This window comes from Stegastes partitus, unplaced genomic scaffold (assembly GCF_000690725.1).
Source record: "Stegastes partitus isolate 25-593 unplaced genomic scaffold, Stegastes_partitus-1.0.2 Scaffold66, whole genome shotgun sequence".
NCBI lineage: Eukaryota > Metazoa > Chordata > Actinopteri > Pomacentridae > Stegastes > Stegastes partitus.
In genome coordinates this window covers 691,911-717,671 of record NW_007577797.1, presented here as the reverse complement: position 1 = coordinate 717,671, position 25,761 = coordinate 691,911, and the positions used below count along the sequence as shown (strand labels likewise).

The window sequence follows — 25,761 nt, the reverse complement described above, 5'->3', positions numbered from 1 at the left end:
ATATTTTTTCTTGGGGTCCATTGGACCCTCAAAGTCCTTCAATGTATGGCAACATGAAAGTTCTGAATAGGGTTTAGGAAAGCAACACTTGCAGCAAACAAGATTTAACATTCCCAGACAGTTCTCTTGCACCACCTTTTGGCAGATGCTCAAAACTGCGGTTCACAAACACGATTTGTCATTTAAAGGGAGTCACGGTGTCTTAACATAGAGGTATGTGATGAAATATGATATATTTTATATTTAAACTTGACAAAACATCAGATTTTTTTTTAATCCTTCAAAAGTTCAACTAATTCAAGAACAACTAATAGTATTCCCATTAATAATAATAAGAACCAAGCAGTGGGACTTTTTGGTAAAATTTATTTTGCAAGTGTTTAAGTGATACATGTTTTGAGGGATTGTCTTAACAATGATGTCTTCCTTCCTCCCCAACAACATGGAGAGTAAATGAGAAGAAATTTAGTTTTTAGTTACTTTTCAGACAAACTGTACAATATGTGAATATACTGTAGCACAAGGGATACAAATGCTCATCTTGAGTACCCTTGGTTAGACCCAAACTGATTCCATCAAGTATCAGAAACAGACAAAAGGCATATTATCAGCACTAGTATTTGTTGAGTGACTTCATACTTCTGTTTTTTTTTCATATATATATTTTTTTTTATCAAAGATGTATCATCTCTAAAATCACATTCAGAGATTTTAAACAAATTTACAGTTTTCATTTTGTTCTGAATTTCTTTAAAAAGACCTTCCAGTGTGCTTCAGTTCTCTGGCCCTCAACACATCAACTTTGTCATTAGCGGGGGCTTCTCTGGAGGAGCCAGCTTCAGGAGAGAGATACATATCATGCTCCAAAGACATACGAAGGCATTTCATACAATCAAATATATTGATTAAAAACAGTCAGTGAAACTGGTGTTTTACATAATATCTGCAGAAGCAATCACGGGGACTAAAGCAGATAAAACGTAATGTATAATTATTGTAAAAGACCAGCTAAATGAACAGAACAGCACTATGTGCAGCAAGATGAGTTTGAGTGGAGTGAGTCATCTAAAAGAAAAAGCATTGTTCCATAAGTGCCTCTCTTTGAGTGGCCCTTCCCCTGTTATTTTCAAAGACCTTTCTTTTGATTAGAAAATAAACAAACCGATGAAAAGGGATGTGGCAGAGAACAGACATGAACAAGAATACAAAAAAACAGGGCTCTTCAGTTCAACCCTCATCTTTTGTGGTGTTATCCTCTAGATCCTCATCGCTGTCTAAATCACTGTGAAGTCTCTTGGCCATGGTGTTTCTGCTCCTCTCCTCCTTAGCTCCCTTCTTTATCTGGACCGGCAATGGTTTCACTGGTTACAAAAAGAAAAAAGCAGGATGAGTCTAATGCAAAACGTTGTATTTGTATTTTTCAGCCAGCAAGCAGTAATTTTTAAAATGACCATTTTTAAGCGAGGAAGTGTTTGTCCTCGTCTTCTTTTTGCTTTGATTTCAACGCGGGCCTTACCTGCTGATGGAACAAATTGGTCTTCAGCTCCGCCGCCATTATCGCTGTGACTGGCGCTAACCGTCTCTTTCTGTTCCTCGTCTGTGACAATTCTCTGTCTCGCGCTCTCAAAAACAGACTTAATGACAATCGAATCCTCATAGATCTGCAGCCGTTAACAAACACACACACACACACACAGACAACCAGAGCATTGGTTGTTGTTCACCACATCGACATCCAAACCTATTTACGACCACAATAATAGATTGGAAACTGTGAAAAATAATTGAGTTGCTCGCAATTGAAAGAATTCCTTTGGGTTCACCTGAGATCCCTCCAGGTTGTAAGTCTGAGCGTTATGACACAGAAGGAAAATATCCTTCTCCAAATCCCCCACACTTCTATACTTGTGATTACGCACACGTTCCTGTGAAGCAGAGGGTGATAATAAACAATTAGGCAATTTAACCAATAATTTTAAAAAAAAAGGAAAAGATAATTAACTGTTACCTCCTTTCAATACATAGTAGTACAAGACAGAGAATATCTGTGAGGAAAAACAAAGTCAACCAGTGACATTTGGGAAATAGACTTATTTGTTTTTCAGCTGAGAGTTAGATGAGAAAACCACTAACACGTGTGAACACTGTCCTGCATTAACAAAGTCCAGCTGGCAGCACCTCTACAGCTCACTGACTGATACATTACATTTGGTTTATTTACTTCAAACAAAACCAAAGTCTTTGGCTGCAGGACTCCATGAAGGCTAACTGTTTCCATCTGCTTCCAGTCATTATGCTAAGCTAAGCTAATCCCCTGCCAGGTTCCAATTACCACGGTTAATACACACACGAGAGTGGTGAAGAACTTACTATCTATATGTGAGAAAGAAAGGAGGGGGAAAAAGCGTATTTCCCCATATATTTAACTTTTTTTTTTTTTTTTACATTTATTTCTTTAACATTTAGATATTAGATCTAATCCCAAGTTGCACTGCCAGAAAGTTGCACACTACTGCAGAGTGTATGCAAGAACGTTTGAGTCAAGTTAAATCATCTTAAATTGAATGATTTTTTTTCAGCAATTCCACCTTAGATTTTATATTTAATATGAAACTGTTTATGAAAAAGTACTGCCCCAAATTATATCACTGGGTGCCCTTTTGCGTATAGAATGAGTATAACAATGAGTTATATTGAAAAGGTCCACATCTATTTGTTAAAGATCAAAAAATGGTACATGTGGTCTATATCTGAATTTATTATTTACTGTTTCTGTTTGTTGTCTATGATTCAGCTAAGCTCTTTCTTTTTGTTGGAATATGGGCTTGTTGTGTGGATGATTTCAGATCACCTGCTGCAAGAACAGTTTCAGTTGGATATAATTATTTTAAACTCTAAAGACACAATTTCTACCAATGCAATTTTAAAGACGAAACCACCTCAGCGTTATGTCAGTATACATATTTTAGTGGTTTTGGGTTTGAGAGTTGTAGTAGATGTTTTTAGGTTCTGTTTTATCTTTTGGAAAACTCTTGAAGCCCGTTGTTTTGGCTGATTTAGCAGGACGTTTTATATGTTGTGTCGCTTCATGTGAGGTGAATACACAGCAGGTCGAAATGCAATAAGTAAATATTAATCAAAGGAGCTAGCATATGACTATTTCATTCTTCTTTACTTAGCTGGTAGGGATTTCTGTCAATTTTTATGAGGTGTGGAGTCAAATTCGTTGTTTGTGTCATTCAAATATGTTTACTTGTTTACTATTGTTGACATCTAGATTTTGGTTTGCCATATTGTTCTCTGTTCTATCAAGCAATAAAGATGATGTTCCTATAATAACGGTAAATTTGGTCAGCCAACTTGGTCCACACTGATATTTTGCAACAGCGAGCAAATGGATTGCCAAGAAAATTGGAACAGACAAGAATGGTTCCCGAAAGATCTATCGAAATGATCCCCTGATTCTCTCAGGCATTGGCTGGGGATAGTTTTAGAATTATAAATTATAATGGTGCACAGAAGCAACATACACGCCTAACATCAGCATGATAGCATGTTGGTGTGTAGCTCAAATCAGCATCTTAGCACAGCTTTGTGGAGTTTAGCTTTCCATACATTTAAGAGCTAGACATAAAATATAAAGGGACAGACAAACTTAAATTAAAAGACTTACTTAATGTGATCCTGCTCAAGCCAAAAAACAAACATTCCAAGTCAACCCCAAGTGCTTCAGTAGAAGACAACCGGACGTCTCATTTTAGTTCTTGAAGACGTTTCACCTCTCATCCAAGAGATGTCCTCAGTTCTAGGTAAGTGAGTCTCAGGTATTTGTCCATCCATCCATTATCTATACACCGCTTAATCCTCACTAGGGTGGCGGGGGACTGGAGTCTATCCCAGCTGACCTAGGGTGAAGACAGGGGACACCCTGGACAGGTCACCAGTCTATCACAGGGCTACACTTAGAGACAGACAACCAAGCACACTCACATTCACCTATGGACAATTTAGAATCACCAGTTAATACCAATCAATACTTGTGGGAGGAAGCCAGAGAACCTGGAGAGAACCCACGCTGCACAGAAAGAACATGCAAACTCCATGCAGGAAGATCCCGGGTGCCCCCACTGGGACACGAACCGGCGACCTTGCTGCGAGGCAACAGTGCTACTAACTGCGCCACCTTGCAGCCCAGGTATTTATCTCAACCCCTAAAGCTCATGGTGTGTTAACAGCCATGACTCACAAGCCTTGAGGAACAGCAACGTACACCTGTTAGACAGGAAGACAGATGACCGGAGAGAGGTGCTAAGGAAGCCATCTGTGTTAAACTGGGGAGGAGGTCTACAGCACAACTCATCAGGTACGCATAACACGGTATTGGGATCCCTCCACAGACCACCTCCAGGTCATTAACCAGCCTAAAGTTGTGGATTTGGGGATGAGAAGAAATACCTGGGATTGTCCATCAGTCAGATAACTAAGGAAACAGTTTGGATTAGAGGTGAAATGTCTTCAAGAACCAAAAAGCAGAAGTCCAGTTGCTTTTTACGTAGGAGCACTTAGGATCACCATGACCTGGATGACTGAGAATCTACACACACACACACCAAGGCTTTATTCAAGTCAAGCAAATCTCAAACTAACTCTTTATCTTTGGCACACACAAACTACTTCTCCATATATTTAAAGTGCACTGCTTTATTTTGTGTTTATTTTCAGCTGTAAATCTCAGAATATCCCAAGTAAGTGAATTTAAAATGAACTGTACCTGCACTATTTGGCTTATCCTCTCAATTAGTATTTGTTAAAAGAAGTTTTTGAAAACAGTAAAGCCACTCAAACTTCTTTTGATGTATTATGTATCTGCTGGAGTTTCATCTATCCGTTCTTTGATTTGTCTCAGAAGACAAGATACAAGTGGAATCTGTATACGAGTTCTGAAGGTGTTCAGTGGCACATACCCTGATCCTTCTGAAGTCCACAGGCTTTCGGATCAGCTCGTAGTACTCGGGTACTTCCTTCTTAGAGGGAAGCTGCACAAAGCCTTTGCTGATCTGTCGTCCCAACCTGGAAGCACAATGTCGAGTTTTGCTTAATCTCATTTTGTCCATAAAAAGGTTTGATCATTGGATCATCTGGAGGTCACAGTGGTGCCTCAGCTGACGTCTTTCCTTATCTTGTTATCCTCAGACATAAGAATAAATTTAATATTGTTTTCTCGCAAGCACCAGCTCTAAATCGTTTCCTCTATAAATAACAATGGCACCACAACTCCAACTGGAATGCTGCACTGATTGATTGAACTGATAAAAACAGCATTCAAAAACGGGCCCAAGTGACTCGCTGACACTATAACCTCAAAGGCAGGTTGGCTTCAAAATCTATTGAATTATTATGTTGAAAGAGCACAACATCTGAAGTTGAGCAAGTAGTAAGAGAAATGCTGGTGCCAGCATTTTAGCTCAAAGCACCACCACTGTGCCTCACAGAACTGCTATTCTGGAAACTCTTAGTTTAGCTCCAAAATTAAACCACCACTAATTTATTAGAAAAAAAATAACATATGGATGCCAGCTTTAAAGGTCCCATGTGATGAAAATCCATTTTTATTGCGTTTTGTGGTTGTTAGAAACGTGGAGGTGTAAATTAAAGGCTGTTCATTTTGCATGCTGTCCTTCAATGCAACTTAACTCCAGCTGGTTTCAGCCGTTTACATCTGTTTATTTCCCTCCTGCTCTCTGTGCTCACACAACCTGCGTTTCAATACAACCAAATTCCTAATAAAGCTGTTCTCATACTCAATAATCTGACCCGCAACAATCCGAAAACCTTGCTGTCCAACAGGTTTTCAGGAAAAATGAACGGAACCCATGAAAAATAGTCTGAACCTACCGACAGCCTTGGATTTCGACTCCGACATGCCATTTTATGGTGTACTATCTGACTTAACGATCAAACAGATTGGCTACGTTCAGACTGCAAGACTTAATGCTCAATTCAGATTTTTTTTGTGAAATCTGATTTTCTGCTAGTTCGTTCACATTTCCAATTAAATGCGACCTGTATGTGATCTGCTGTGTGAACTTCATACGACCCAAAAGTGTCCCACATGCGCAGAAGAGGACACAACGACATCACACGCAACGAGCGTGCTCAGTGTTTACGGAAGTAAACACAGATGGTTGTGGCAGCGGGGGAGTGGCGCCGGTGGAAACAGAACTGTGACCGCTATTCTGAACTAGCATCAGTACTGCCTGTGCGTTCTGGCCACTTCCTTCCCATAGGAGCGCCCCCCCCGGAGTGGAAGCATACCCCTTGACCATGCAGAATATTCGGATATTCATCATTAATTGGGCCAGATACCAGAAAGTGCTGTTCGGACCAGCCCACCAAGTTTTTATAACAACTAATGAACAATATATTAACAACAAATGACCCTTCAAGCATCAAGCCCTCCTTGCATCTCGACCTCCGTCTTGACAATCTGACAGCCTTGCTATCCGACATAAAAGAAGGTTTTACATTTAGTGTCGGATTATCGAGTCATGACTGTATTTCTATATATTTCTGTCTCCGTTGTCGTGACTGAAACGCAGCCCATTAAGACTACATGTTACGCAGCAATCACGTCATAGTTGCAGCTCTGCTTCACTAATAAACTGATTTTATAACCCCAACACTGTCTGACAAACTCACTACATAAAAACAATGAATTTGTGCAGTGATTTTTTTTTGTATTTCAATTTAAAATTATCGCTCAAAGAGAAAGTTAGAAAGATGGAAAGTCCTGGTCTCACACTTATGTCGGCTGCGGTACAGTCAACTGTTTAGCTTGATGCTGTCAATACCAGACACAGAGAGCGTCTTCTTCTTGAAGAAGGTGTAGACAGCAGCAGCTCAGCTGCATGCAAAGCTACAGACACCGAAACAGCCCGTTTAGAGCAGAACTAAAACCTGGAGTTACACAGTCATGGTCAAATTAACCATCTCTACAGTATTTTGAGGTGAAAATTTGAAGGACACATTCTGGGTACGTGAGACTTTCATTATTGGCCACAACATGGGACCTTTAAGTGATGATCACGAGTACAGTCTGATGCAACTTGTGGAAACTATATAGTTGACTTGTTACTGAAATAAAAGTCTCATGAGCATGAAAAAAGTGCTACTAGATTGTATCAGTGTTTTGGATAATAAAATGGGACCATTTTGATATCAAGTTTCATATGTTTTATAAAGAAACATAACGTTGTATGTATTTAGACAAGCAGTAGTATAGTTGCATCACAGTGTCAAGACACAGGCCACAAATATTTGACAGCCCTCACCCATCCTTGTAGTTGATGACCATATCCACCAACGTGTTCAGTGTTCTGGTGAGTTCAGGTGGATTTGGAGGCAGTTTCTCAGCTGGCGGGCGTCCTCGCTTCCGTTTGACCTTTTCGCCAGTTTCTTGCCCGGCCTGCAGCTCTTTCTCTCCATGGTGATCACCTTTACGCTTCTTCAGACTGATGTCCTCTTCCATGTCCTCCAGGGAACCGTTCTCTGCTGCCTCAGGCTGCAGGAAGAAGAACAATGGGTGTGAAAATCTAACAAACTCAAAGAAACTTACAGAGTAAGGTGGATGAAACGCTGCATGATGAAAAACATGCTCGGTATATATGTTGTACACACACACAGCCTGAGCCACTCTTCTTTTGTTGTTCAGTTCATACTTCTGCATTTCATGAATAATAACAACTGGTGAATGAGAGGAACTAAGAAGAGTTGTGAGTGTGTTCCATTCAAAACTCTTCATTTTAACTCTTCCTTTGACTTTCATGTGACAGCTCTCAGAAACTGCTACACACAGTGGATGCTTTCAAAGACAGAAACCTGAAGCACTTCAGACAGCAGCTATAGATTCTCAGCCTAAAACCCCCAAATTAAAGCACTCCCAGTCTTCATCTAATTAGCAGTATTGGCTGGAGTTCAAGAATGTAGAATTACCCAGTATGGTTTTGTATTCAAATGAAACAGGAATTTATTTATTTATTACAACAGCATCTGAATTTACATGGACTGGAGCGACCCAACTGCTGCGCTGTCTCTGCAAATTTAGGACAGATTATTTTATCTGGAGGCTTTGATGTCAGATGATTATCAAGGGGATGCAGATTTTTTTTTTTGAATGCACAATGAATGTGAATAAATTTGAAGAAGCCATGTTGTAAGAGTCTAAAAATGCTACAGTGCAATAAATATTAATCCATATTATCCTGGTTTGCACTCGAATTGGTGCACGAAAACGAGATGGCAACATGACTTTAGGTGTGTGGCTATGACGAGGGGCGCCTGCTGAATTATTTTCTGAGCATTTCATCGCTCCTTTTCCGAATATCTGCAGCAACCACTGTGTTTTTTTTCACAAAGGCAATTAGAGGCCAGAAACATGAGTATGCATGCAGCAAGAGCAGCTCTTGCAGCAGCAGCAGCACCACCAGCACCAGCAGCAGCAGCAGCAGCAGCAGCCACCCGGCTGGGGAGAAGAGGGAGGAAATAGAGAAGGCATGCTGTCCAATCCGAACAGAATATTGATGCATCAATCACAGAGGATCATACAGAATACACAGCATCATATAAAAGAGCATGCACTTGTGAAAATGGATTTCTCAAGGACAGAGACGAAAAGCGAGCTGAGATGTATTTTGCACACATTTGTCAAGAGGAACAGTATCATGCAGAATTATCACTGACAAACAATAACAAATACAAAAATAAATATAGCTGATGGTGAGACAGTAATGTTAAATCATGCCTGCACTTCCAAGCAAAAAGACATGGCAGAGTTAGAGGAGACAACAACACTAGAGAGGCAACAATAGAAATCCTGCTCATCATCGTTCGGCTCAAATGTGGTGCTTTGAAAGCCCCGCTACTCTCTCTAAGGGGCTGCAATCGTTCCAGCGGAATACTGGAGGGATAGAGGGGTAATCCTCAAAGATGTATAACACAGCTGAGAGCTGCCTGATTGACTGTGCATGTGTGAGTGGAAGGGTGTCAGTGTGTGCATGTGATGCTCCATGCCTGTGCTATCTCCTAACAAGCCTGCCTCTTCCCTGACTAATCTGGCAAAGATTCCCTCTCATCTGTTACAACACACACCTACACACTCCCTCTCTCCCTGCTCTTACTCACACACACCACACACACACACACACACACACACCACACACACACACGCACTACACACACTTACACAGACAGACACGAATAAACTCACAGACACTCGCTCTCCTTCCCTGGCGCGCGCGCGCACACACACACATAGACATTTACGCACGCACGCACACACATTTTATCCATCTCTTCCTCTCTTCCCATGCGATGTACCCTGGCTGAATCCTGAGCCTGAGAAGAAAAGACATGGAGGAGGATATTTACCTGACTGCAATCTGCAGGCTGGCTATCAGGATCGGCTGCAGCTGTGGGGGAGAGAATTAGCAAGCCAGCATAGCGGCGAGCTGCTAGTCTCTTCATCAGCTGATCACTCAGAAGCAGAGCCCAGAAGGGGGGAGAATAAAAGCGCTATGTTTTCATATACAAATCAATGGGCTGGGGGAAAATACAAATGCCATACCCATCTCCTGTCTGCAGCTCTCCGAAGTCTTTTTCCTGACTCTGGAAGGCCCCGAGCTTGTCTCCCTCTGCATGTTTTTAATATCGACTGTTGCCAGACGTTTTTTTTCTCTCTCTTCCTACCCCGCTGTTAAAGTTATCGGGTCCATTTTTTTTTTTTTTTTTTTTTATTCCTTTAAAATTTTGCATTGCATTTTTTTTTAAAGAGGGAACGGGCTGTTTTTAGATCAACACATGCGGGCAGGGGATGTTAGAAATATGCGTCCACAGTGAGAGCACGTTTTGTATGTGCAGCCTCAGAATTCCAGCAGGGTGATTAATGCATAAATATTGACTCAGATTACACTTAATTCCTCAGCCAAGACAGCAAAAGGAAAAACAGCTCTGCAACACTGAGCTGCTGGGCTGTAACAACTGCATTACAAAAAAACAAAACAGGGCACTTTTTCTACTTTGGGCTGATGTTTGAACACATCTGGATTCTGTGAAGCAATTTGAGTTTTCCTTTTTTTTTTCTTCTCTCCCCCTCCCAACAATGTGCAAAAGCTGCTCGAAAACAGCACATGTTCAAACTCCCACCGCAGGAAAGAACATACAAGAAAACCAGGCACATGTACATCACGGATTCTGTCGCAGGTTCTTCAGATAAGGCCAAACTCATAAAGACAGAGCATTTTTTTAATCCTTTTGTACAATGTAGAAACTTGGCAACTGCAGGAACAGAGCAGCTGCGAATGGAATTCAATGGAAACAGAGAGAAAAGATGTACATGAGTTAAGCAGGAAATCCATCACTGCTTTGCCATGCACTTAAGTCAATCTTGTAGCAGCTGGTCAAGGCCATTTGTCATACTTAAGGTGGTAGTTACAGTGTTTTTCTTGCTCTTATAGCCTAATTGCAGTTACGCTGGTCTATTTTTATCACAATAGGATGTATGAAATACACTGACCTTTCTATAAAGTCCCTGTTAACTAAAGTATTTCTGTACAGATTAAATTAAATATATGGGACTCAATAATCAACAGTTCAACAGGCATACAAACCCCATCAACCTCCAGCTAATCTGCTTCAGATTTTGTGTGTGTGGTTTGATCAGCATGAGCAAAAGAGCCCACAACTGTCATCACATCCTAAACCTTCAAGAACTGATTTGTTTTATTTTATTTTGTCTGGCCACTTGTGGGCAACGAAAGCACATTCTACACACAGCGATGACTTATTGGCATCTCATATGATGACAGGTTAGGCTAAAGAGTATGAAAATAAAGTGTAACGAGAGCTGTATGTTGAACAAAAGAATTACTTTTCAAAGCCTAAGTCCATTTTCTTCTACTTATCCGGGGGTCGGGTCGTGGTGGCGGCAGACGAAGCAGGTCATTCCAGAAGTCCCTTATCCCAGCAACATTTTCAGGTTCCTCCTGGGGGATCCCAAGGTGTTCCAAGTCCTAATGAGACATGTGATCCTTTCATTGTGTCCCGGTCTACCCCAAGAGGATGTGCCTAGAAAACCTACAAAGGAAGGTACCCAGGAGGCATCCTAATCAGACACTCAAACCACCTCAGTTGGCTCCATTTGCTGCGAAGGAGCAGCGACTCCACTCTGAGCTCCCTCCAGACATCTGACCTCCTCACCCTGTCTCCAAGGCTGAGCCCAGCCAGCCTACAGAGGAAACCTGCTTGAATTCACAACCTCATTGTTTTATTCACTACCCAGAGCTCATGACCATGAGTTAAGTTTGAAACGAAGACCAAAGGGTAAATCGAGGGCTTTGCCCTAATCTGTCAGCCCATCTCATGCTCCATTTTCCCATCAATCATGAACAACATACGGACGTATTCCTCAATTCCCTTGGGCAACAATTCATCCCTATCTCAAAAAGAGCAATCCACCAGCTGCTAGCAGAGATCCATGGCCTCAGACTTGGTGGTACTGATGATCATCTAGGCTGCAGACCACCCCAGTGAGCGCTGAAGGTCACAGCTTGATGACGCTAACAGAACCATGTCATCTGTAAAAAGCAAAGATGCAACTCTGAGTCATTCCAGCTGCACCTTAAGATCCTTACCATGAATATGACAAACAAAATTGGAGATAAGGGCCAACACTCACTGGGAACGTGGTTGACTTTGGGCTCATAGCAACAGCCCCAGCACCCCCCACAGGGTTCCCCAGAGAACAGGGCCTTTCCTTCTTAAAGTTTCTCTTTAAAGCAGCATTGTTGGGTTTTGTTTTGTTTTGTTTTTTTGTTACTGGGTGGTAGCAGACCAAGCTCTAAACACAACAGTGGCGTACACATTAACACCACCACTTGTATAAGTCCTCCTTAGGCCGCTAAAGCATCTCTGACCTATCAAAGCATGGTCTCAGGACCTTTGGGGTTGTCCTGCTGTTTCTGGCACCATGACCTTGGATCAGATCCTGTGGGTCCTGTAGGTTACACCATGCTGCTTCTGTGGGTTGGACTTGTGGTGGCTTGTCTATTAGATTAGGATGCAGGAAGTCTGGAGGCTGGGTCAACTCCTTGGGCTCTTCCTCATGTTACTTGAACTGTTCCTGGCCTGTTCTTGCAGGGTGGCAGGATGCATTGTCCTGTTGGGGATGGCCACTGCCATCTGGTAGTGCTGTTGCCAAGGAAGGTGTTAACAAACAGTTGCCTATTTAAATACCCAGCAGACACCTGAGCAGATTGATTGCTGGCCATCTGATGATTTAGGTCCACTAATCACTCTTCTTTTATTTCTCAACTAAAAGTGAAATACTGTATCTGGCCCTTTAGCTCCTAAATGTTCCACAAGCTCATCTGGTGCTGGGCAGGTAGCCCACAACTGCATGCTGTGACCAAAAACAACATTACAAGAGAAGGAACAGTTTTGAGTAAGAAAACTAAAACCATACTTGGAAAGGCTGTACAAGGCTCCGTAGAACTGAAGGGAACTACAGCACGATGAATGACCCCTTTCACGCAACACAAAGCCATTCAATCCATTAACGTCATGAAAGTATTGATCATAGGTGCTTTAAGTTATATATTACTAAATCCTAATTGCTGCCTATGTGACATCAGGTTTTTTATTTGAACCCGCCCTCTTCAAACCAGTAAAAGCAACACTAACAAAAACACAATGAAAATAGTGTTCTTCAGAGTAAGAGTCATTGATCAGGGCCTTTTACTGAATCTATAGGCTCTACTTGTGCGATCTAAATGAAATACAGCTGATGGAGCCACATTTGACTAAATTTAGTCAGAATCCTCCTCCACGCCAAATCGAAGCGTCACACTGTGTTGGAATGTCTTGTCAGAGTGCTAAAACTGCTTTTACCAATTTGTTTGAGTTTTAGGTTTTCAGGATCAAGATCCAGGAAACCATCAACAACATTTCATCAACATCAGATTGGTTGCAGGGTTTAAGTACAAGTACACTGGACTGTTTTGCAAAGCCTTTTAGTTTCAGTTTTACGATATGGCACAGCACCAGTTATTACTTGGTCTTTATAATATGTAATAAGATTTAATATGCACTGGTCAGCAACAACATTAAATCCACCTGCCTAATATTGTGTAGTTCCCCCTTTTTGCTGCCAAACAGCTCTGGCTCATCAAGGCATAGAATCCAGAAGACCTCTGAAGGTGTCCTCTGCCACCAAGACGTTAGCAGCAGATCCTGCAAGTCATAACGTCAGGCCTCCGTGAACTGGACTTTTAAGCTTATCCTGCAGATATATGATTCTCAAACCATTGTTGAACAATGTTTGCAGTGTGGCAGGGAGCATTTTTCTGCTGATAGGGGACACTGCCATCAGGGAATACCATTGTAATGTAGGGGTGTGCGTGGTCTACAACAATGTTTAGGAAGGTGGTACATGAGGTCGAGTCACAGGGAATGATATGGATGAACACATGACGGTAACTGTAAGAACAATAGCCAAGGTAACGCATATTGGCTAGATTAAAGAAGAGGCGGATCTATAATAGCAAAAAAAAAGTGAAAGAAAACTGAGTAAAATCTGAGCACTACAAAACAGCAGGGCAATAAAAAGAAACTCAGAGTGGACACTATGAGAGCAGCTTTAGGAAGAACTGAAAGCGAGAGGAAAAAAAGTGAGCCTGTATTTTTGATTTAAAATTGCCAATGGTGGCTTAGAATTTAATGTGGAGTGGGAGAGTGTTCCAGATGCCTGGGTACAATAACCGCCTTTGGTTTTAAAGCGTGAGTGGAGGACTGAGAGAAGCAGAAACCGCAGTGACTTAGGGGCAGAAAAAGGAATAAACATATCAGTAATGTATTGCGGAGCTAAGCTATTAAGGACTTTAATAACAAACAGTAAAATTTTACACTCAGTTCTGTACTTCACTTGCAGAGAGGGCAAGTGTGACAGAGCAGAAGTGATGCGCTATCCAATTAAGTATCAGGCAAAAGCCTGGGAGCAGCATTCTGAGCTAACTGTAGTCGGGTAAGGTTGGACTGTGTCCTCCCAATGTAAAAGGAGTTACAGTAGTCCAGCTGCAAGCTAATGAAAGCTAAGAATGCAGTTTTCTTGTGGGATTAAACTGGTCTTAGTTTGGCAATGTTTTTATGAAATGTGTCAAATTAACGTTCACATGAATTTTAGAAATCAAGGTTTCCCAGCACACTGCCAGAAGTCGCTTAAGATGGCTACACTTGCCCATTGTTTCCAGCCCATTCAAGAACCAACTGTTCACATGCTGCATAATATATATCTCATCCTTTGACAGGTGCCACAGTGACTAGACGATCAGTTTCACTCACTTCAACTGCCAGAGGTTTTAATGTGGTATCTGATAAATGTGAGCTTAATTGGGAAACAGGAGGATGCATTGCGTTGTGGAATGAAAAGAGGCACATGTTGCGGAGCCAAGACAATAGATGACTACGGAGCTGCAGGAACATACACACAAAGATGTGCTGCACCACTTCCAGGCCTGAAGAATTAAATCATGAGCCACCAAATTAATCATAAGGCAGCAGATGTCAAGAACATGCAACATATTGCAGTGGATACAGATGTACTGTGTTCACCGAAACAAGCGTTTGTTGATGGCATGTCTGGGCTCAGCTTACATGGAGATTAAATGGCATGAAATTATGACAGCCCATTTTTCATGCATGTCAGCTTCACATCACATTCATTTATGTAAAAAAAAAACAAAATAAAAATATCTGCTTTGTTTTTTCCACACAGCCTATACCACATCTATTCGAACAAGTACATGTAGTGACGTTTCTTCTCCGATAATAGGCTGAATTAAATGACTGGATCAGCCAACCTCAGTGAAATAGAGATATCATTTCAAAATTATGTTCCTAAGAACCACTTGCTCAAAACTGCTGACTGTTACCATGGCAACAGCAAATTTTGATGTTGGACCTTGTATATCATTGTATTTTATTGCTGTTGCTGGGAAATGACTCAGAGTGCTCTCAGTCACACAAGCTCTCAGGAATGGGACACAGGGGGAAGAGAGTGCGGCGGCAGGCCGTAAATGACAACATAATTTTATACTCTGTCTTTTCATACAAGCTTTCTATCTTGTACACTCAAACGCCACTTTTAAAAGCCATGGAAATAGGTAAAATGTAAATTATGTGGGTGGATGCAGAAAAGGGACAGGAAGACAACCCACTGTGTCACTGCATGTTCCACTAATGTAAATATCGGACAAAAATAGCTTTGGATTGCTGCAAATGATACAAAATATAGAAGAAAAAAAACAAACATTTCACACTTTAAAAATTGAGCTACATCTTATTCTATGATTCCTTCTTATTTATAGCTTATCACATGTTCACACCAACAGTGTTTTTGTGCAAAATGAAACAAAGAGTGTCTCAGTTGCAGGAGTGTTATAAAACTGAATTATCACCCTGTTTACTTTCTTCTTGCACCACTGAAACTCCTAAGGAATATTCATGAAAACATCCCAGAACTGTAGGGCACAGGTTATTTTGAATGTTTGATGAATGATTTATGGCTTATTCATAGCTAAAATTCTGTTTTAATTTGCAGTACTGCAAACAGCAACAGAGCAAAGGAGACTTTGATCAGTTTTCCAGGCTGGAATTTTCAGTGTCAGGTCACAAAGCCAACTAATAAACCAGTCATTTACAGACGTCTTTTGAAAAAGTGTTTAAAATTTAAAGCATCTTCATGAAATAGTCAGTGCAAGCTCTCTGAAAGAATTAGGAGTCAAACAAGTGGGGACGGGATGAACACAGAGGACAATACCTGGTGAGGGGAGGAAACAGGGAGGTGAGAGGGGTCTGCTGTTCCTGTCTTAGAGGAGAACAAAATTGGTATCTGCCAGACTGAAAAATGGGAGACGTGTTAATGATACACTGAAGGCTGAACAGGTATTTTTTCATATGGTTGTCCTTATACTGCCCAAAATGATGACAGGAAGGTTGAGTTATTTAAAAAAAAAAAGAAGAGAAATTTTAAGAAACCTGCTAGAATTGAAACTTGCAGAATCTAAACAAAAAAAGAACAAAAAGACACACACCTATCTCTGTTTGCTGCTTCTTGAGGTGTCTGCAGTCAATGTCAGTGCCGAAGTGCCAAAAATTGCAGTTCCTCCAATGTCCACTTGAGGCTGGCTCACAAGCTGAGTCTATCCCCATAGACCGCCATGTTAAGATGCTCAACTTCACGACTGAAATAAAAAGGTTGCAGCCTCGTGCAAAAAACATTTTTTTGGGTTCTTTTTGTTAATTTCACTGTTCATGACAACTGTACAGGAGCCAAGTTTTTATATAACTTAGGAGTTTGGACTATATCAAAACTGAATGCATAATTAAGGCCATGGCTGCTTTGAGCAGGAGGTAGGTACCATCACCAGGCAGTCCAAGGCCCACATACTTTTAACTGGCCCACATCAGCTCCACTCACGTTACGCGTGTTTGCTTATTTTTGAATTAGCCGGAAGTTAGAAGGAGTCACACTGGCCACACTGACCTTCACAACTGCTGTTCAGGAAACCAGTGGGTGACGTCATGGAGGGTTTGTCCATCTTTGTATACAGTCATTGTTCTGAAGTGGAGACGTTGCAGAAACGAACTCCAAAACTATTTTGAGGTATCTTTACCAAGCATAGAACACTACAAGAAATTATATTTTTCATAATTTTAATTGGATTGCATTCATTAAATTGACAACAATAATGGGTAACTCGTGTAAAATTGTCTATTTAACTTAAACAATTGTTTAATATTTAAATCCTACAATGACTGGAAACCTTTGCAATTAATGATAAGATGTCACTATAACCACAGAACAGACAACATTGAGCCGTCCATCCTTCACCACTGTCAAAATGATCTACTGTAACATAGAGGCCACTTAAAGGGGTAGTTCAGAGTTTTAGGAAATAGGCCTAATTACTTTCTTGCTGTAAAGTGAGACGATGAGAAAATTGATCGTTCAGTATTTGTCCCACTGTTAAACCCAACCAGCTCTCCAACCTTATTGGTGACTTGCTCCTCCTGTCTGATATTATCCATATACTAAATCAACACAGAGGTGTGTTTGAAAAAGTGACCAAATTACACACAGGGGTGGTTTTCACCTGCTGTTTAGTTAGGTAAGGCAAGAAGCTACCTGGTCTAGTTGTTTAGCTTCAGAACAGATCGTAAATCTTCTGTGTCAATAATGTAAAAGGAAAAATCCACTTCAAATTACCCATCAAACACAGAAGTTCTATAAATTGGCATCTCTGTGATTTGGGGTCATTTTAATTTTTTTTTGCTATGACTTCTTTGTTTTCTTCGCACCTTTCTTTTGCCCTTTTCCAGCTCTTAGAAGTATGAAGCCTGCATTGATTATTATAGACAAATGTTTCGACGGCATTTTGTTGCCACACAGCGTGGAGACCCATTCAGAGCAAGAACCAGCTAAGAGGAGCAAAATCTCAAAGGATGATGGGATGGCTGACGTGCATGGCTGGACCTGCTAAAGAACATTTTGGTGTCTTTCAACATGCTCAACAGTTGCTATGTGGCAGCCTGTTAACGTCATATTTGCAGATAATGTCAGTAAATTACACTAAAACCAAGACTCTGCCTATCCCACTGCACTGCATGAAACACAGATGTGAGGGACTCATTTCTAAATCACATGAGGTTGCCTGATTTGAAAATGCAAATACAGGTAATAATAAATTGCTTGCAAAACTACCTGTAGGGTTTTGTTGTTGGGGGAGGACAGGTGCTAAACATGAAGCTGTAGCTAGCATGTGATAAGAATAGCTTAGCATAAACACTGGAAATAGGAGGCAACACCTAGCTGGCTGTGTGAAAAGGTAAACAGATGCACATCTAAAGCTCTTCACACGTTCTATCCTGTTTGCTGTCTCTGTACATAAACCAAAGTGTAAATATGACAAGTTGTTGTTTCATGGGCGGTTACGTGCCTGGCGATTTGTGGACAGGGCAGAGTGACTTTCTGGAGCTGTGTCCTCACTGTGAGGTTGCAAGCCAACCAGGCTGTTTCTCTGTTTCCAGTCTACTAGCTCTAGATTTATGTTTATAAGATTGGAAATTGACATCAATCTTCTCATCTAGCTCTCAGCAAGAAAGCAATAAGTATATTTCCCAAGGTGCTGAAATATTTATTTACATATCATCAACATCAAACACCTCCCATAATTCTTCATTTGCATCAGCAGCACTGCAGTTGCACGACTAATGCATGTAGTTGTGGTTTTGGTTGATAGAATGACAGAATGGAACATGTTTCAATTATATATTATGCATCATGAATGTTCTAGTAAACCAGTATATAGAGATAAAAGCATAAACTTATAAATACAAATAAATCCTTTTTTATACATTACAATAAAAATATGAATATATAAAGCTTTTAAAGTTTACCTTTTTCCTAAATAAGTAACAAAAAAGAATTTAGATAGTTAAAGAAACAAGAATATAATGACTGCAGGACACAACATTATTGACTATGTTATGAATATAGAATAGCAGTACTACTCTGTCATGCATATATAATCCTCTGATATACAGTATAAAACACATGATTTCAAATTATGCAAATGCTACACTTGTATGCGTGCCATTGGGGAATAACTAGCATTCTGTCACATGGTGAATTATGAGTCTGATACAATCTCTCTGGCTAACTTGGTAAGTGCCTGTTAAAATCCTTTGATATTGAATCACCTCATAAATATGATTCATGAAGCATCACTTCAGGCTTTGGGGCAACCGCTCATTCAAAGATATTTCTTCCGCCAGAAGTAGAAAGAGACTTGCCACTGTGACGAGCAACAGACTGTAAAGACACACAAATACGCACACATTATTAACATGAAAGCTAGTAAAAAAATAAAGAAAATGACCTGTACAATTAGTTTAAGTGTTGGTGTGGAAATGCTGACCCCACATACCCCTGTCGGTCCTTTGGAGAAGTTGGCATGAGCATAAAGGAGCACTGCAATGTCATTATGCCCTGCCTCTAAAGCGATGGACAGGGCTGTGCTTTCATCCTGTTCACACACAAAAACATCAACATTAGAAGAGATTCTGCTGTTCATTTCACACTTTCAAATGAAAAAAGGCAGCATTACTGGATACATATTGAATTAAACACAGCTTCTCATTGTCTCTCTGACAAATGTTCACTCTCTGGTTTTGTAATACAGTATGTAAAAAGTTGGAACACTTCCACGTCTCAGCTTGAAGCCACCAGGCTAACAGAAGCTGCACTGAGCAGAGACAGTGACTCACATACACTGTCAGTCAGGGTGGCATCACACTCCGGCTGTGCCAGCAGTAGTTTAACCATGTCACCATGGCCATGCTCGCTTGCACACATAAGCGCCGTGGAGCCCTCGTCGTCCTGGACGTTGACCTCCGCTCCCAGTGCCAGGAGTGCCCGTACCATGTCCATCCTGCCATGGCTCACAGCGAGCATCAGAGCTGTCTGACCAGCCTGGACAGCAGGAGGCAAACACAGAGTATAGAGTTAACCATGGCGAGTCTGCACTACTCAGACATTTAATAACTAAAATATAGGCTTAAATCTAGTTTGTGGAATCAAACAGTTCCTACTTTCTGCAATTTTTCACTCCTTGAGGGCTCAGTAATTCTTTAAGAGGATTTAATACCAGATACTGAGAAAAGACTGTCATTTTTGAGACACTTCCAATGAATTGTCTGCGTAACCTGACATCTTTGTCTTAGTGTACATGTGAGTAGAACATGTTAAGCTGGAAAATTTCTCTAAAGGCAAGCACATATTTAAACATATATGACAAATAAACACTACTAATAATTTAATAATAATAAATACCATTTCTGAGTTCAATAGATGAAGTCTTTAAGCAAAATCTCTGTAATTTCCAACAATTTGTAGCAAATTGTATACAGCTGATAGTATATAAACTGTAGTTTCAGAAATGTTCACGTAGGAGTGTAAAATCAGTAAAGCACAAAATGACTTTATTACTCACATTTAAAATTGAATGGCTATGAAAACTGCAGCAAAACTAATTTCATTTTAACTTGATGGTGACAGAAAACTTACAAAAGAGCAGAAAACAAAATTTTGGAAGGTGTGGAGGCATGCTATCTTAAAAAAAATCTCCAAAATTACACCATGTATTTACAGTCAGAGATTGTAAATACAGTCAGAGACTGTAAATACATAAAGAATTGTTAGCTTTTCAATTTTGCAACGGTCCTTAAACTACTCATCTGTGACACGTGGTTTCATCAGGTAACATAACCCAGTCTAAGCTGAAAATCATTATATTTTATCCCAATCACTATATTATATATATGCAAAACGCCCAGACACTGTTTAGCTACTGCAGCCTAATGCTGGCTGCTTCTTTGTTGAGGCAGTCTTACAGCCTTTTAACGGTTTCACTTTTGTCTGCACTAAACTCTGATGCCAGCTGTGTTTTATGACCCAACATACTTTGGTCTTGATACTTTTCTCAGTAATTCCATGTGTTTATTATTGTTTTGTTTGTTGTCTATTTTTCTGGGTTTTTCTTGGTTCCTTCCCACCAACCGCTTGCTCATTGTTGGGTTCTCTGTTTAAATTTGTAAGGTCTATACCTTACTATGTTAAACGCTGTGTGATGACATATGTTGAGAACTGCGCTATACAAATAACATTGACTTGAACTGAAGTAAATTTGGACTGCAGGTAAAGTAACTCAAATGATAGCAAAAGTTATCACAAGGTTTTTTTTTTATTAATATCCTCAGCAGCAAATGGACACAACATGCAAAAACAGAATCTGCCAGGAGGACATTACACCATCACCCATTACCTGAGAACAGACTGACCTGGCTGGCCTTGGCATTGACGTCTCCTTTTGTGAACAGCTGCTCCACCACCCTCATGTTATCTGGATTGTCCACAGCTGCGAGTGCAGCCAGCATGATGGGTGTGTAACCTGCTGTGTTCTGTTGATTCACATTACACACCTCTGTAGTGATGGTGGTCAATTGGTGGAATCAGAAAAACAAAAGATAGGAACAAAGGGGGGGGAGGAAAAAAGAACATATTTCATTATTTATTGGTAGCAAACTCACAACAACTACACTGATTGCATTAAGTTTTATTTCATAACAAATACTTGTACAAAACTAAATGCTTTTTTGTCTGGTGCTTAAATGATGTGGAATTTCATTGAAAAGCACAACAACTGCTTCTGTTTTGGAGTTTTTACAGAGGAGTATCAGAGAGTACAACTAGGACCAGCAAAGTAAGTACGAATGTCAAAATAAAAAATTGCCCTAAAACAAAGACACCCATTTGTGCAGGTGTATATTCACAGAAAAAATGTCAGTACTTACAAAAGCCATGCTCTATTTGCACAGTAGCAATGGCACAAATATATTTCAGTCTTGCTCAAAGTGTACTCAACTATCAGTTCTTTAACTGCTGCTATGCTGTTAAAAGCCCTCGAAAACCTGCATTTTAGAAGTGCTGAACTTACACATAAGTTGCTGAAACAGTCACTCGATGCCTAATGTAGAGCATCAAACTACCTCAACACACTTTCAAACAGGGCTCTTTTTTGTAATCACCACATTTCAAAGACGTTCTGAACATAGTTTCACTTGCCTTTTAGGGTCACTTCAATTTAAGCAACATCCTAATGCCGTAAATATACACTGATCAGCCACAACATTAAAACCACTGCCAGGTAAAGGGTGTAGCACTGACTATGTTGTTCGAATGCAGCGTTGTATCTGGGAAATCCTGCAATCTTCCAATGTCCTGCTATCAGACACCAAAGGAGGCTGGCTAATGTTCACATTCATGCCCTAATGGGTCAGAGCTGTTTTGACAGCACAAGGGGAAACTTCACAATATTAGGCAGGTAGTTGTATTGTTGTGGCTGCTGTGTGTATTTGTGACACAGGTAGTTCAACTTTTGTTTTACTCTTTTTTTTGTTCATTATATCTTTCTATTCCACCTGCCTTTGGATCACACAGGTTTAGGTTCAATCTCTTTTAAAAGCTGTAGCAAGGATTTCTGATGGAAGGAAAACAGACAACTTCATATAATTCCCTAGGACATGTATTCTTTGTTCAATTTGTATTGATTGAAGCCTCTGTATAGCCTTGCCTTTATTCATATTTCTAACCCTTCAATCACTTATAAACCCATTCAGGGCTCAAGAAAAGGTTAAACAATTTATTAGGACTTTAAAAGTGAATATCGCAAGCATTTATTTACTTTTCTAAATCTAAAAATGATGTGATAGGAAAAAATTATGCAATCAAAGCCTAATGTTAGAGCAGAAACAGGCGCTGCTCTGTTATTACAGAACTTTTGATCGATAAAGCATTTTAACAGCAACTTTCACAAGCCAGAAGACATGCATGCACTTTTCTAGTGTGGTGTAAACTCATTTAGTGGTTATGCAGCAGTCAATAAAATGTATTCTGTTCGCCCTGTTGGTTTAAACAGTCAGGGTTTCATGTCATCAATACTTCTAATTTTATATTGTTCTGTATTGGTGTCTTATTTCATACTGTGTAGTGACGAGCACTGTTGCTCTAAGGTTAGGCAGCAGCATTAAGATAGAAGAAAAAACATCCTAATTCAGTACTGGGGATTTTAATGCACATTAAACTTGCTATTTTTAGATACTCAAAGTAGAAAGTACCTCACCACAAACAGAGGAACTCACCCTGTGTTGGTATTTTGCCCCCTAGTGGCTATTACAGAGCATATTATTGTGTACATACAACAAACTGAACCAGAGCTTTCACTGGTCTCTATGCAGTGCTGCTAATTTGTAAAAGATGCCTCATCCGCATAAAATGGTGCCTTTGATTCTTCGTCTGTAACTTAATTGTTGTGGAACTAAAAACCCAACTAGTAGTTATAGTAGTTCTGAAAATGCAGAGGGTTAAAAAACACCAGCGGGATAATTCATCTGTTTGTCTTCTTTCACTGTAAGTGCCAATTGCAGTGACACAAGCTAAATTCTCACAGTGAGGAGGGACAGAAAAGATGAAAAAGCTACAACACATAATGAGCTGTACTTGCTCTTTGAGTGTCAGTGTACCTGCATCAAGCAACTTTCTGACGATGCCAAAGTTGGAGTGAGAAACGCTGTAGTGTAGCGCTGTGTTTCCATTGCCGTCAGCCATATTAACTATGTACTGCAACACCAAGGGTGAAATGACCCGAAACGTAGATAAGTAGTCCTCTACAGCGTCAGGAGTAGCTGACTTGTGGCTGGACACTGAGAACCACTCCTGCTGGAGTGTCTGTAGACAGTCCTGCTGTAAGGGACAACATAATACAACACAAAGAGAAGAAAATACCAATATGGGTTGTTTTTTTTTATGAATCCTCATAAATGTCTTGAAAGCTGCCATAATTCAATGTGTAGAGCAATTTCAGCTTTGAATAGATAGGAACATCCTGTAATTACAGGGATGTGACTAAAAGAACACAGACACAGCATAATAAAGCAACAACTCACAATAACAATCAAAAAAATATCATCGTAAAGGAAGAAGAATTTGCCACTATTTTAAATACAAAAAAGAGAAACCTTGAGAGTTTTGTGACTGTTTCGAGTTCCTTTCTTTACGTCTGTTTACCAAATTATTGTGAAAACTGAGGCATCTCTCACTTAGAAAAGTCATTGTTCCCGAATTCATGGCTGAAAATTACTGCATCAACACATTCCTGTGCTTTCTGAATCCAATGCCAAAGTCTTTTTAAATGACATGCTTGAACACACCCTGTCCCAACATCCTTCCGCACCCATCCAGGGACATACTATTAAATGTGCACGTATGCACAGGCGCACACATACACTCAGTGACTCTTATACTGAATATAGTGAGCAAAACATACCAATTCCCTGCTGGTTAAAGCTGTGTCATCACTCAGGTGCGTCTTTAAGGCTTGGCAAGCAGAAAACATCCTTTCACTTAACTTATGCCTGAAAAAAGTTACAAGGTGGGAGTTAAGACTTGAGAGGAAGGCTCAAAGGTTGAACTTACATAGTAATCAAGACTCATGCAGTTAGGCCTTTAAATACAATCCTATACAACTGAGAGATTATGTGACTCTAAACCCTTCTAGACTTCTTCTACATTACCTCTGGTGTGTATATAATTTTGCAGGCCCTTTCAGGCCCTTGTTGGAACCATCTTTCCCTCTTCTTGCTTGGATTCCATCTTGAGAAACTTCTCTGAATGTTTTAATTCCCCTTCCTTCTGCTTCTTCATGCTCGTAGGTTGACATGAGGTCCAATCTGAGGTCAAAACACAACCTAAGCTTAACACACTAAATATCAATTGAAATATCCCATCCAAGAATCCAGCTGTAAAATATTAGTGCAGTCATTAGATACCTACCCTGCAGTCACCTTCATAAACTTCATGCTTTTTCTGTTGCTGCTACAGGACTGCTCCCCATTCTGCTTCTTCATTACAGACCGAGGCTTACCAGCACTAGTTGATCTGTCTAGAAACAATAATAAAGTACTTGTCTCTCAACCTTAACATACAGCAGACAGTTAATTAAATACAACAAATCTAACAAAGTAGTTACAAACCCACTGACTCAGTCTGGGCAGGACATGATATATTATGACGAGTCTAAGAGCCTCATTTGAGAACAGACAGCATTCTCTTACACCCATTCCTCCTACGAAGCCGTTCAATTTTAGACCCTCTAACTGCCACTAACTGCTATGTGGTATGAGGCGCCTTCCAAAACCAGATATCATTCCAAACATTGCAAGTGTATCCCTCAGAAAGTCAACTTGCCAAGCCAAAGGCAGCCACTTCCTCTGAAACTAGTGCAAGTTTAAACTGGGCCTCGGGAGTGGTTACAAAGTAAAATACATTTAAACTAAAAATATTTTCAATTACTTTTGCAGGGACTTTATTCTCACCCACCTAATGTTTACAGAATTCTTCATGTTTTCTTTTTTGGGACTATAACACATCAACACAAACATGCATAATTACCTTGCAGAGCTGAGAATGCCTGCTGCTCCAACAGTTTAATCATCTTTTTCACTTCTGAATCATTACCACCCTGTTGACTGATTCCTGGATTTTCTTTGTCACACTTGAAAGAGTCAACTGAAATTTGAGATGCAGACTGACAGTCTCTGTTGGCTGCAGGAAAACAAGAGGATAGATTTGAATGGTACCCACATGACACTTCAGATTTAAATACACACACAAGACTAGTTATCACATTAGTGGCACCAAGTGGAGTTTTAGACAACTCGTGACACTGGAGCAAAGTTTTGTTTGCAAACGCACAGGTGGTGTAATACACATTCGTTCTGACTGCAGAAAGCAATATTGCAAATGCTAAGTGAACATAAACAATATAGTGTAGCTTGGTCTTGAGCTAAGCTAAACATCAGTTTTACCAATGTTTTCCAGGCCTCGGAAGATTCCTATGAGGTTTTCTGGCTCAATTAAAATACAACTGTTAATGAAGACACTCCACAAGGTACCTTTAAATCTAACTAAACCTCTAGTGTTACCTGTTGGTTGTGAACTGAACCGATGGATTTCTGTCTCTCCTTGTACTGCAGCTTTTTTGTTGCAGAACACATTAGGGCTGGTATTTCCTCGGCTGCTGTAACCGTCAGTCG

General features: G+C 40.3%; 2 protein-coding genes across 2 annotated transcripts in view; both read right to left on the bottom strand.

The window, feature by feature from the left end:
• Positions 1-349: 349 nt before the first annotated feature.
• On the bottom strand, positions 350-9,633 carry LOC103353281 (probable global transcription activator SNF2L2). The gene is made up of 6 exons (XM_008276170.1): positions 9,427-9,633; positions 7,332-7,561; positions 4,965-5,070; positions 1,824-1,925; positions 1,517-1,661; positions 350-1,361 (listed from the first exon to the last, which is right to left on the bottom strand). Exons 1-6 carry the CDS (start codon positions 9,520-9,522, stop codon positions 1,228-1,230), a joined length of 813 nt encoding a protein of 270 aa, XP_008274392.1. The 5' UTR covers positions 9,523-9,633; the 3' UTR covers positions 350-1,227.
• A 7,114-nt stretch (positions 9,634-16,747) lies between these two features.
• The window catches only part of LOC103353279 (KN motif and ankyrin repeat domain-containing protein 1-like), an 11,904-nt gene continuing 2,890 nt past the window's right edge, over positions 16,748-25,761 (bottom strand). The window contains exons 2-11 of the mRNA XM_008276169.1: positions 25,651-25,761; positions 25,118-25,270; positions 24,500-24,608; positions 24,241-24,396; positions 23,994-24,081; positions 23,191-23,410; positions 20,950-21,092; positions 19,382-19,582; positions 19,038-19,136; positions 16,748-18,922 (exon numbers count right to left, since the gene is read on the bottom strand). The exon at positions 25,651-25,761 is cut by the window's right edge and continues 1 nt beyond it. Coding sequence (XP_008274391.1) covers positions 18,860-18,922; positions 19,038-19,136; positions 19,382-19,582; positions 20,950-21,092; positions 23,191-23,410; positions 23,994-24,081; positions 24,241-24,396; positions 24,500-24,608; positions 25,118-25,270; positions 25,651-25,761 — 1,343 coding nt within the window. The 3' untranslated portion in view covers positions 16,748-18,859. The remainder of the gene's footprint in view (positions 18,923-19,037; positions 19,137-19,381; positions 19,583-20,949; positions 21,093-23,190; positions 23,411-23,993; positions 24,082-24,240; positions 24,397-24,499; positions 24,609-25,117; positions 25,271-25,650) is intronic.